The 11,670-nt window shown below is 39.7% G+C and overlaps 1 protein-coding gene across 2 annotated transcripts; it reads left to right on the top strand.

Annotated features, from left to right (window-relative positions):
• The first annotated feature begins 754 nt into the window (after positions 1 to 754).
• PABPC1L2A (poly(A) binding protein cytoplasmic 1 like 2A) lies at positions 755 to 3,809 on the top strand. Of its 2 annotated transcripts, XR_014306849.1 has the most exons (2): positions 1,549 to 3,268; positions 3,301 to 3,809. XR_014306849.1 is itself a non-coding variant. In XM_082715896.1 (1 exon), exon 1 carries the CDS (start codon positions 1,599 to 1,601, stop codon positions 2,199 to 2,201), a length of 603 nt encoding a protein of 200 aa, XP_082572022.1. In that variant the 5' UTR covers positions 755 to 1,598; the 3' UTR covers positions 2,202 to 3,809. The 2 variants fall into 2 exon arrangements, 1 of the variants encoding a protein (XP_082572022.1); XM_082715896.1 differs by having other exon boundaries at positions 755 to 3,809.
• The last annotated feature ends 7,861 nt before the right edge of the window (positions 3,810 to 11,670 follow it).

The raw sequence follows: 11,670 nt of genomic DNA, 5'->3' as shown, positions 1-11,670 counted from the left end.
TATGGAGGCAGGGTGGCAGGAGGAGAACTGGGGGCGGGGTGGGGGGTGCGCGAAGAACTCCAGGTCTCTAGTTTTCCCTTAGGTAGTCTGGCGCAGAAACAGGGTTTCCAGCCCAGACTGTCTGTCCCCAAGGACAAGCTCAAAACCAGCTTATGTCTTGTGCTTCCCAGACCCCTGTATCCCTAGGGACCCGCACAGGCTCCATAAATATTTGTGGCTTGGCATTATGATTGAATGAATACGTGTTCTTTATTCCCTCTACAGCAAGTGTTGCAGAGGAGGGAAGGAGCTGGAAAAGGGGGAGGAACTCTGAGAAAATGGGTCAGCAGGCTGCAAGGGGGGCTTGCCCCGCTGGCCCCAGCTGCTGCTCAGAGTAGGTGCTGTTTCCTTGGTGGCGGTGATGTTGGGGGTGTGTGTATGAGCAGAAGTGGGGAGAACCCCTGGATGTGAGAAACCCATTTTTCTAGTATTTGTTTAGGTCAGGCAAGTGTATTCTCCATGCCACCCACCCGCTCTTGCAAGGTACTGGATTTAATCATTTAAATGATCTATTGGGAGAGGAGGGATAAAACAAAACCCTCTAAATCTAACCCGTATTCCCGCAGTCCACAGCGGAGCCCTTTCCCTGCCTTCCTCTTCATGAATATCCAGGCGACCTGAGAGGCTGAGAACTCACCCCCCACCCCCTTAACGTACTCCTCCCGCCGCCGCCCCCGCCTCTGCCTCAAGGCTCCAGCTCACGTCCCCTCCCACAGCCCGCGGCCCCACAGCCCCGCAGCAGCCACAGGGGGAACCAAAGAGACAGAAGCCTTCCCAGCTGCCCGGACCACAGACGCCAACACGCCCCCCCCGCCCCCCACCACACGCCGACTGCCACCACACACCGCCCGCCCGCGCCCCGCGCCGTAGCCCACGACCGAGCAGCGGCAGCAGCAGCAGTCTGCACAGGCTGCGGCGACTCGCACCGGCGCGCTCCTGGCAGCGCTCACTTGCTATCCCAAGTGACTTGGACTCGCCAAATCGACTGGCCCCAGGTCCCGGCCCCAGCTTCTACTCGCGCGCTCGGCACAGATTCCAGCGCCCACCCGCCCTCCTGTCCTTTCCCGCCTCTCCGACCCCCAGCTCGCGGGAAGGGAGGTCGCGGCAGCGGCCTGGCGGCACCGGCGACCCTGGCGACAGCGGCGACGGTGGCGGCGGCGGTGGCGGCAGCGGCTGCAGCGGCAGCGGAGGCTGCGGCGGCGACCGTGGCAGAGGCTGTGGCGGAGGCCTCGGTAGCGGAGGCGGAAGCTGAGGTGGAGACTGAGGTGGAGGCCGAAGCCTCAGTAGAGGAGGCAGTGGCGGAGGCCACCCGCGGGGAGGCGAAGGCCGCCCTGGAAGAGGGGGAGGAGGCGGAGGCCGCCCTGGCGGCAGCGGTTTTGGAGGCCAGTGCGGCTGAAGCCGGCGCCGCCGTGGGCGCCCCAGCCGCAGCTGGAGTGGAGGCTGTGGCGCCCTCCTCGGGGGAGGCGGATACGGATGCGGCGGCGGCGGCGACTGCAGCTGCACATGCAGCTGCGGATGCGGAGAACAACCGAGGCTCCGAGGGGAACCCAGACTTTCCTATGGCCTCGCTGTACGTGGGCGACCTGCACCCTGAAGTGACAGAGGCAATGCTGTACGAGAAGTTCAGCCCGGCCGGGCCCATCCTCTCCATCCGCATTTGCAGGGACAAGATCACCCGCCGCTCTCTGGGCTACGCGTACGTCAACTACCAGCAACCGGTGGACGCAAAGCGGGCCCTGGAAACCCTGAACTTTGATGTCATCAAGGGCAGGCCGGTGCGCATCATGTGGTCCCAGCGGGACCCCTCGCTCCGCAAGAGTGGGGTGGGCAACGTCTTCATCAAGAACCTGGGCAAGACCATCGACAACAAGGCTCTGTACAACATCTTCTCGGCGTTCGGCAACATCCTGTCCTGCAAAGTGGCCTGCGACGAAAAGGGGCCCAAGGGCTACGGGTTTGTGCACTTCCAGAAGCAGGAGTCCGCAGAGCGCGCCATTGATGCGATGAATGGCATGTTCCTGAACTACCGCAAAATCTTCGTCGGGAGATTCAAGTCGCATAAAGAACGAGAGGCCGAAAGGGGAGCCTGGGCCAGGCAGTCCACCAGTGCTGACGTCAAGGATTTCGAGGAAGACACTGATGAGGAGGCCACCTTGCGATGAAGACATGCCAGGAATGAGCCAGCCAGCAGAGCCAAACCTTGGCTCCCATCCGGTTTACAACCCCCTTCTTTGCCCCCCCCCCAACCCACCAGCAGTGTATTGTATTGTACTGGGAGTGCAGGTCTCTCTCTCTGTCTCTGTCTCTGTCTCTGTCTCTGTCTCTCTCTCTCTGTCTCTGTGTTCCTCTCTCTCTCCCTCTTCTTCTCCCTACCTCCCCCTCCTCCCTTCCTCCCTCTCCCTCCTTCTCCCTCTCTTCTTCCCTCCTTTCCTACCCTCCTCCTCCCTCTCCCTCCCTTCTGCTCTCCCCACCTCTCTTCTCTGCCCCCCACCAAGGGCGTTGCTAATAATCTTGGTAATCTGTGCCACTTGATAGATTAGAGGCTGCCTCATCTCCTTGTGGTTTGGTTTAAAAACACTTTCATTCTCTCTGTTCCCTACACAAGTAATACAATCTCTTGGTAGGAATATCAAAAAGGAGAAGCATCCCTCAGATGAGGGAAAACCAAGGGAGTAATTGCTCCCCATGATCTGACTACCCAGAGACAACCACTTTTTGGTGTGCTGTTTTTCCAGGTTCTCCTCTGTCCCTTTCTCTCTCTCCCTTCCTGACTCCCACCCCACCTTTCCTTCTAACACACTGTTATAGAATGGTTCATGTGTGTGGTGTTTCTTAACCCGCTTCTTCAGAAACTAAAACCAAACAAAAATCAACCCATTGAACTTCTTTCCATGTTATTCAGCAGGCTTCCGAAATGTCATCTTCAGGGCCTGGGAGTGTATGGATGGATCTTTAACATTTCTGTCATCAGTCCCGCATTGTTGGACATTCAGGTGGTGCCTAGCTCTTTTCTTGTGTTTAAACCCAACACTGCATACTCTGAAGAATGAATCCTTCCTTGTCAACCCAAATCTTTGCTAGCCTACCGGATGGTCTTCTTAATTGTGTACTTGCAGGATCCACAATAAAATATCCTTGCAGGATATTTTAAAGACTTTCCCTGTGTGTTGCCAAGTGGCCCCTTCATGAGCATTGTACTGATTTGCATCCATGCCAGTCAGCACAGCTAGTAAAAAGAGTATGTTCATTTCCCCTGCATAGTCTCCTGGTCACTGTAATTGGTGTGTGTGTGTGTGTGTGTGTGTGTGTGTGTGTGTGTGTCTTGGCCAGCTTGATAGGCTGCAAATGGGATTTCGCTGTTTGAGGTTGTTTTACTGGATGTAAATGATCTTTATCACCTCTTTTCCCTGTGCCCACTTCCTGCCCTTTTCCCCATTGTCACCAAAATCATTCAAGTTCGTTGAAGGGAAAAGTTTAAAAAAGCAGACAAGTTAACAGAAGAAATGTAATATCCCTACTAATCAGTTCTAATCGCCACCCATATCATCCTGAAATATTTTCATCCATGTGTCTGTAATATTTTCCAAGAACTATCTGAAGCATTTTTGGCTGTACCTTTAGTATTTTTTTGCATATGTCATATATGTATATAAGAATGTATATACTGTTTTTATATCTGCTTTTTCTCAGAAAAATGCGTGTGTATATATGTTTATACACACATACTTTTTATTTCATTTCATGTCATTAAAGTTATTGTTAAAAATATATTCTCTGGCTGTTAATATAACATTGAATTGATGACTCAATAGATGGACAGAGGGATTTGGTATATATATATATATATATATATATATATATATATCCATGTCTGTACATCTGTTAGTGTCCATGTGAGTATATATATTTTAACTGCTTCCTAATTGTTTAACATCTAGTTTGATACTTGTTTTTCTTCATCCAAACAAAGCTGCCAATCATAGTGCACAAATTTTTGCAGACTTTCAGGATAATTTTCTGAAAAAAAAAGTGAAAAGATAAACTGAATTTGCAAATATTTGGCTGATTAAATATTTGCACCAGTAGTGTAACAAGACCCAGATAGCTATATTATTTTCTGCTCTTGGTTTTGCAGTCATTTCTGTATTTACCTAGATCTTCTCAGGGAAGCAAGATCATTTGTTTTTATCTATTTTGAACACTTCTAATGCGAATTGTACATGATTATAATAGAAATATTTTTTTAAAAATTAATGTAACAAAATAAAGCAAAAATTCTAATACCATTCTTTATAGCACTACTTTACAAAATACATAATGCACTGCGCCTGGGTGGCTCAGTGCACTAAGTCTCAGCTCAGGGCATGATCTCAGGGTCCTGGGATTGAACCCTGCCTTGGTCTCTCTGCTCAGCAGGGAGCCTGCTTTCCCCCTTCTCTCTCTGCCTGCCTCTCTGCCTACTTGTGATCTCTGTCTGTCAAATAAATAAATAAAATCTTTAAAAAATACATTTTAAATAAATATATATCTAGATATTTTTTAAATACACTATGAACTCTTCCATTGGAAGGTATTTTCCCTATGACAATTTTCTGGGATCATATTTCTGAATCATTAACTATTCTCTTAATTCAGTTGTTACATAATAGTGCATTGTGGGATGAGCTATAATTTCTATAACCAGATCTCCTTGGGGGTATGTATGACTTTTACATGTAAGATCAGCTCTATGGTGAACACTTCTGCAGCTGAATGTCTTGGAAAATTTTATTGCTTTCTAGTCCTTACTGTAGGAATTTCAGAGAGATAGATATGGACATGTCAAACGTTTTCCTTGTTTTCTGCTTGATGTTTCTCCCTTGAAGTTTTTATCAACCAGTAGTGTAGAAGAGAGCACATAGTCCTGCTGAACTTCTTAAATTGGCCAAAATTGGTAAAAAAATATTTAAATGGACTGCACATTTTTCTTTCATTATTTCATTTTACAAGTGCATTTTTAAAAGGTGAGATCAAGCACACTAAAATATAGTTAGAAGTAGTTGAGACATACTATTTTATATACTTTTACAAACTATAACTATCCATTCACAAATATTTAAATTATTTAAGTTTTATTTTAAATCCATTTAGTTAACATACAGTGTTATATTAGTGTCAGGTGTACAGTGTAGTGATTCGACATTTACAAACAACACCTAGGGCTTACCACCACAGATGCCCTCCTTAATCCCCATCACTTATCTATAACCCATCCACCCACCTACCTTCCCTCTGGTAACTATCAGTTTTTTCTCTATAGTCTGTTTCTTGTTTGTTTGTTTGTTTTTTAGTTTTATTTTATTTTTTTTTCCAGTGTTCCAAAATTCAGTGTTTATGCACCACACCCAGTGTGTTTCTTGGTTTGTCTCTCTCTCTTTTTTTCCTTTTATAAGTTGTTTTATTTCTTAAATTCCACATCTGAGTGAGATAATATATTTATCTTTCTCTGGTTGACTAACTTTTATTTTTATAATCTTAGCTCCATGAATGTGATTGCAAGTGGCAAGATTTCATTCTTTTCATGGCTGAAAAATTCCATATCTATCTATCTATCTATCTATCTCACAACTTCTCTCTCTATTCATCAATCAATGGACATTTGGGCGGCTTCCATATCTTGACTATTGCGAATAATGCTCTTATAAACATAGGGGTGCATATATCCCTTCAAGTCAATGTGTTTGTATTCTTTGGGTAAATGCCCATTAGTGTAATTGCTGGATCATAGGGTAGTTCTATTTTTAACTTTTTGAGGCACCTCTATAGTGTTTTCCACAGTGGCTGCACCAATTTTCATTCTTACCAACAGTAAAGTTTCTTTTTTCTCCATATCCTCACTATCTGTTGTTTCTTGTGTTGTTGATTTTAGCTATTCTGACAGGTATGAGGTGATGTCTCATTGAAGTTTTGTTTGCATTTCCCTGATGATGAGTGATGTTGAGCATCTTTTCATGTGTCAGCCATCTATATGTCTTCTTTGGAGAAAAGTGTTTTCACTTTTGTGAAATAGATAAAAAGTGTCTTCTGTTCATTTTTAAAATTAGATTATTTCTTTTTTTCTCATTTTTAGTTGTATAAGTTCTTTATATATTTAGAAACTATCAGATAAATCATATGAAAATACCTTCCCCCACTTCCATAGGTTGCCTTTTAGTTTTGTTGATTGGTTCATTTGCTGTTCAGAAGCTTTTCATTTTTATGTACCCCCAATAGTTTATTTTTGCTTTTGTTTCCCTTGCCTTGAGACATATCTAGAAAAAAGTTGTTAAGACCAATGTCAGAGAAATTATTGTCTGTGTTGTCTTCTAGGATTCTTTTTCAGGTTTTTCATTTAAAGCCTTAATCCCTTTTGAGTTTATTTTTGTATATGGTGTTACAAGGTGGTACAGTTTCATTCTTTTGTATGTAGCTCTCCAGTTTTCCCAGGACCATTTTTTGAAGAGACTGTCTTCCCTATCATATATTATTGCCTCCTTTATCATAGGTTAACTGACCATGTAAGTGTAGGTTTATTTCTGGTGTCTCTATTTTGTTCCATTGATCTATGTGTCTGTTTTTGTGTTAGTACCATACTCTTTTGACTACTACAGCTTTGTAGCATGTCTTGGAATCCGGTATTGTGATAGCTTTGTTCTTTTTCTTTGGCTATTTGTGGTCTTTTGTGGTTCTATACAAATTTTAGTGTATTTGTTCTAGTTTTGTGAAAAATGCTGTTGGTATTTTTAAAAGGGATTACATTGAATCTGTGTATTCCCTTGAGTAATGTGTACATTTTAACAACATTAATTCTTCCAATCCATAAGTATAGAACACCTTTCCATTTGTTAGTGTCTTATTTCTTCTATCAGTGTTTTATAGGTCTTGGAGTATAGGTTTTATCTTCTTTGGTTAAGTTTATTCCTAAAATATTTTATTATTTTTGGTGCAACTGTAAGGGGTGTTTTTTAAAAATTTCCTTTATTACTACTTTATTGTTATTGTATAAAAACAGTACAGATTTCTAGGTATTAATTTTGTATCCTGCCACCTTATTGAATTTGTTTATTATTTATAGTAGATTTTTGGTGGAGTCTGGGATTTTTTATGTGTATTACCATGTCATTTGCAAATAGTAACTGTTTCTTCTTCTTTATCAATATAGATGCCTCTTATTTCTTTTTCTTGTCTTACTGCAGTGGCTAAGACTTCCCACACTATTTTGAACAAAAGTGGTGAGAGTGAAAATTCCTGATCTTAGAGGAGAAGCTGACATTTTTTACCATTGAGTATAATCTTAGTTGTGGATTTTTCATATATGGTCTTTATTATGTTGAGATATTCTCCCTCCAATCTCACTTTGTTGGGTTTAATTTAACCCCATAAATGGATGTTGAATTTTTTCAAATATTCTTCCTGCCTCTGTTGTGATGATCATAGCATTTTATACTTTGTTGATGCGTTTTGTGATGTTGATTGGTTTGTAAATATTAAACGATTCTTTCATCCCCAGAATAAATCCCACTTATCAGGGTGAATGGTCTTTTTAATATGTTGTGTGGGATTTGCTAATATTTTTAGAATTTTTGCTCATCAATGTTTATCAGGGATATTGGCCTGTAATATTTTTTGGTGTTATTTCTTTGTCTGGTTTGGGTATCAGTATAAAGATGGCCTCATAAAATGAATTTAGAACCTTTCCTTCTTCTCCTAATTTTTTGGAATACTTTGAGGAAAATAGGTACTAATGCTTCTTTAAATGTTTGGTAGAATTCACCTGTGTATTAGTGATTGAATAGAGAGTAATGGGAATTAATCAATCTGGACTTTTATTTTCTGGTAGTTTTTTAAATTACCAATCTAATATTGTCATTTGTAATTGGTCTATTTGGATTTCCTATTTCTTCCTGGTCCATTTTAAAAGATTGTATGTTTCTAGGGTTTTATTCATTTCTTTTGGGTGGTTTGTTTGTTGACATATATTTTTTTCTTGTTTCTTGAGGTAGGCCTGTATTGCTGTACACTTATCTCTTAGAACTTCTTTTCCTGTATCCCAAAGATTCTGGACTCTTGTGTTTTCATTTTCATTTGTCTCCATGTAGTTTTTTTTTAATTTCTTCTTTGACTGCTTCATTGACCCATTGGTTATTTATCACCTTTTTGTTTAGTCTCCACATGTCTGTTTTTTTCCCAGTTTTTTCTTGTAATTTATTTCTAGTATCATATGTTGAGATTAGGAATCATGCATCATATAATTTCTAGCTTCTTAAATTTATTGAGGTTTATTTTATGGCCTAATAAATGATCTAATCTGGAGAATGTTCTGTGTGTACTTAAATGTGAATTCTGTTTCTTTTGAATGGGATATTTTGTGTATATCTGTTATCTCCCTCTGGTCTAATGTGTCACTCAAAGCCATTGTGTCCTTATTGATTTTCTGTCTGGATGATTTATCCATTGATGTAAGTGGGGTGCTAAAGTCCCCTACTGTTGTATTACAATCAATTTCTCTCTTTATGTCCATTAATATTTGTATTTAGGTAATCTATTGTTGGGTACATAGATATATAATAATGATATCCTCTTGTTGGATTGATCCCTTTATCGTTACATAATGCCCTTCTCTGTCTCTTTTTGTAGTCTTTATTTTAAAGTCTATTTTGTCAGATATAAATATTGCTATCCACTTTTCTTTTTGTTTCCATTTGTATGGTGAATATTTGTCTATCTCTTCATTTTCTGCCTGGATGTATTTTTAGGTCTGAGGTGAGTCTCTTATAAGTAGCATGTAGATGGGTCTTGATTTTTTATCCAACCCACCACCATATGTCTTTTGATTAGAGCATTTATCTCTGTACATTTAAAGTAATTATTGATAGGTATGTACTTACTGCCATTTTGTTATTTGTTTTCAGTGTCTTTTGTAGTTCTTCTTTGTTCCTTTCTTCTCTTACTCTCTTTGTGATTGATGAGTTTCTATAGTGTTATGCTTGAGTTTCTTTTTATCTTTTGTGTATCTATTATATGAATGGGTTTGTGGTTCCCATAGTTTCCATATATAACATCCTAAGTAAATAGAAATCTATGCTACTTTGATGGTCATTTAAGTTCATACGTGTTTTAAAAAAAAAACAAACAAAAAACTGAACAAACAAAATTCTTTTTCTTTTTTCCCTTCTCTTCCCTTTATACTCTTTCCTCTGTGATAGATAGATAACTATATCTATATCTATCTATATCTATCTTTTTATTCATGATTTCATTATGTCTAATTATGGCCATTTCTTTTCCACTTAAAGAAGAAGTTTCTTTAACATTTCTTATAAGGCTGATTTAGTGGTGATAAATTCCTTTACCTTGTGTTTGTCTAGGAAAATCTGTTTTTCAAATCTGAGTGATAAACTTGCAAGGTAGAATATTCTTGGTTGGAGGTTTTTGTTTGTTTGTTTGTTTGTTTTTAAACTTTCAGCATTTTGAACATATCAGGCCACTCATCTTCTGGCCTGCAAAGTTTCTGTGGAAAAATTACCTGACAGCCTCATAGGTTTTCTTTTTATTTTTTTCTCATAGGTTTTTCTTTGTGAGTAACTCTTGTTTCTCTCTTGCTCCTTTTAAGATTCTCTCTTTAATCTTTAAACTTTGATATTTTAATTATTATGTATCATGGTGTAGATCTATTTGGGCTCATCTTGTTTGGAACTCTCTGTGGTTCTTGGATTTGTATGTCTATTTTCCTTCCCTAGGTTAGGGAAGTTTCTAGGTTTATTTTTTATTTTTTTTTTCATATAAAAAGTAATTTATTTTCTTACAAAGTAAACAAAACAAACAAACCCCCAAACCCTCCCATGTGTCCTTTTATCTCTTATGATAAGGGTATATTTAAACATCTAGTTATTTTTTTCATGTAAGTTTTCTATATCATTCTCTCTCTTCTTCTCCTGGGACCCCTATAATGTAGTTGTTTTGTCACTTGATGTTGCCAAGAAATCTCTTGTTGATTAATATATCTCTTAATCTATGCTCATTTTAAAAATTCTTTTCTCTTTTTGCTATTCTAATTGTGAGTTTGTTACTTCCCTGTCTTTCAGATTGCTGTTATATTTTTTGCATCCTTTAATCTACTGTTGATTTCCTCTGTTTTATTTTAAATTCCAGTTATTGTATTATTTAAATCCACTTTGTTCTTTTTGATATTTTCTATCTTCTTATTGAAAGTCTTACTGAGTTCTTCCACTTCTGTAGCCTGGTATCGTTATAATTTCTAGTTTAAATATTCTATCAGGCATATTGCTTATCTGTGTTTAATTTAGTTATTTTTCTGTTGTGTTTTCTTGTTCTTTCTTTTAAGGAATATTCCTCTGTCTCTGCATTTTACTCAGCTTTCTGTATTTGTATCTATGGATTAGGCAGAAAGACTAGTTCTTCTAAACTTGGTGGAATGGTCTTGCGTATGGTGTCCTGTATGTAGACTATGTGTTTGGTGACTTTTTTGGGGTGGCTGGATCTATGGCTCTATATACTTGTTACTCTTTTAAACCACAACTTTTTACAGAATAAAGAAATAAGAGGAAGAAGAGGAAGAGAAAGAAGAAGAGAAGAGGAAGAAGAAAAGAAGATAATAAAATGAAAGAAGAAGAATAGAAGATATAAAATAAAAGGAAAAAAGAAAATGAAACAAAACAAAAAAGAACAAAAATAAAAACAAGACAAGACAAATGAAAGAATAAAATAAAAATAAAGTAAATTTGTTGGGGCGCCTTGGTGGCTCAGTGGGTTAAGCCACTGCCTTCGGCTCAGGTCATGATCTCAGGGTCCTGGGATCGAGTCCCGCATCGGGCTCTCTGCTCAGCAGGGAGCCTGCTTCCCTCTCTCTCTCTCTCTGCCTGTCTCTCCATCTACTTGTGATTTCTCTCTGTCAACTAAATACATAAAATCTTTTAAAAAAATAAAGTAAATTTGTAAATAAAAAAATGATGCTTATTTTCTGTGCCCCAGCACCACAGGGGCTGGAGTGGACTTGTGAACCTGGAGTCACTGAAGTCACTAGCTCACTGTTACATGAGCCCTGTTTTGTTTTGAGGAGAAAGAGAAAGTGTCCATGCAGCTCCTTGGCTCTTTTAAACCATGGATTTTTTTTTGTTTTTTCCTGTGTCGCAGCATGATGTGAGCTGGTGTGAGCTTGTAGATCCTGGGTTTGCTGAGGTCGCAAGGTCAGTGTGATGACAAGTACATCTGTAATGGTGTTCAGACTTTGCTCCAGTTTAGGCTTTTATGGTGGAGTAGGAATGTAAACCCTGTCATTCTACAGTTCCTCTGACATGCACAGCAACCCCACAGTTCCTTAGCTGCTTGGCAGAGTCTAGTGTTATCTGTATTATGTGCTAGCTGCTTTTTATTTTATTTATTTACTTACTTATTTATTATTTTTTTATTCTGAGAGAGCTAATCAGCTTTTGTTGAGATATATGTATATAACAGAATGAAACATCTAGAAAGCAGACTAGAAATCAAAACTAGCTTATCACAAGGGGTTTAGTATTTGCTTTATCCTCATAAATCCCCTGCTTACAATATCCTATCTTCTAGGTGACCATAGTAATATCCTGAATTGGTATA

Source organism: Mustela nivalis, assembly GCF_964662115.1.
Source record: "Mustela nivalis genome assembly, chromosome: X".
Taxonomy (NCBI): domain Eukaryota; kingdom Metazoa; phylum Chordata; class Mammalia; order Carnivora; family Mustelidae; genus Mustela; species Mustela nivalis.
Note: the sequence above shows the minus strand (reverse complement) of the source record. Positions and strands in the feature narration are given on the sequence as shown.

Excerpts from the sequence above, each read along its gene's own strand:
- PABPC1L2A (XM_082715896.1), top strand. The coding sequence starts at position 1,599 with ATGGCCTCGCTGTACGTGGGCGACCTGCACCCTGAAGTGACAGAGGCA.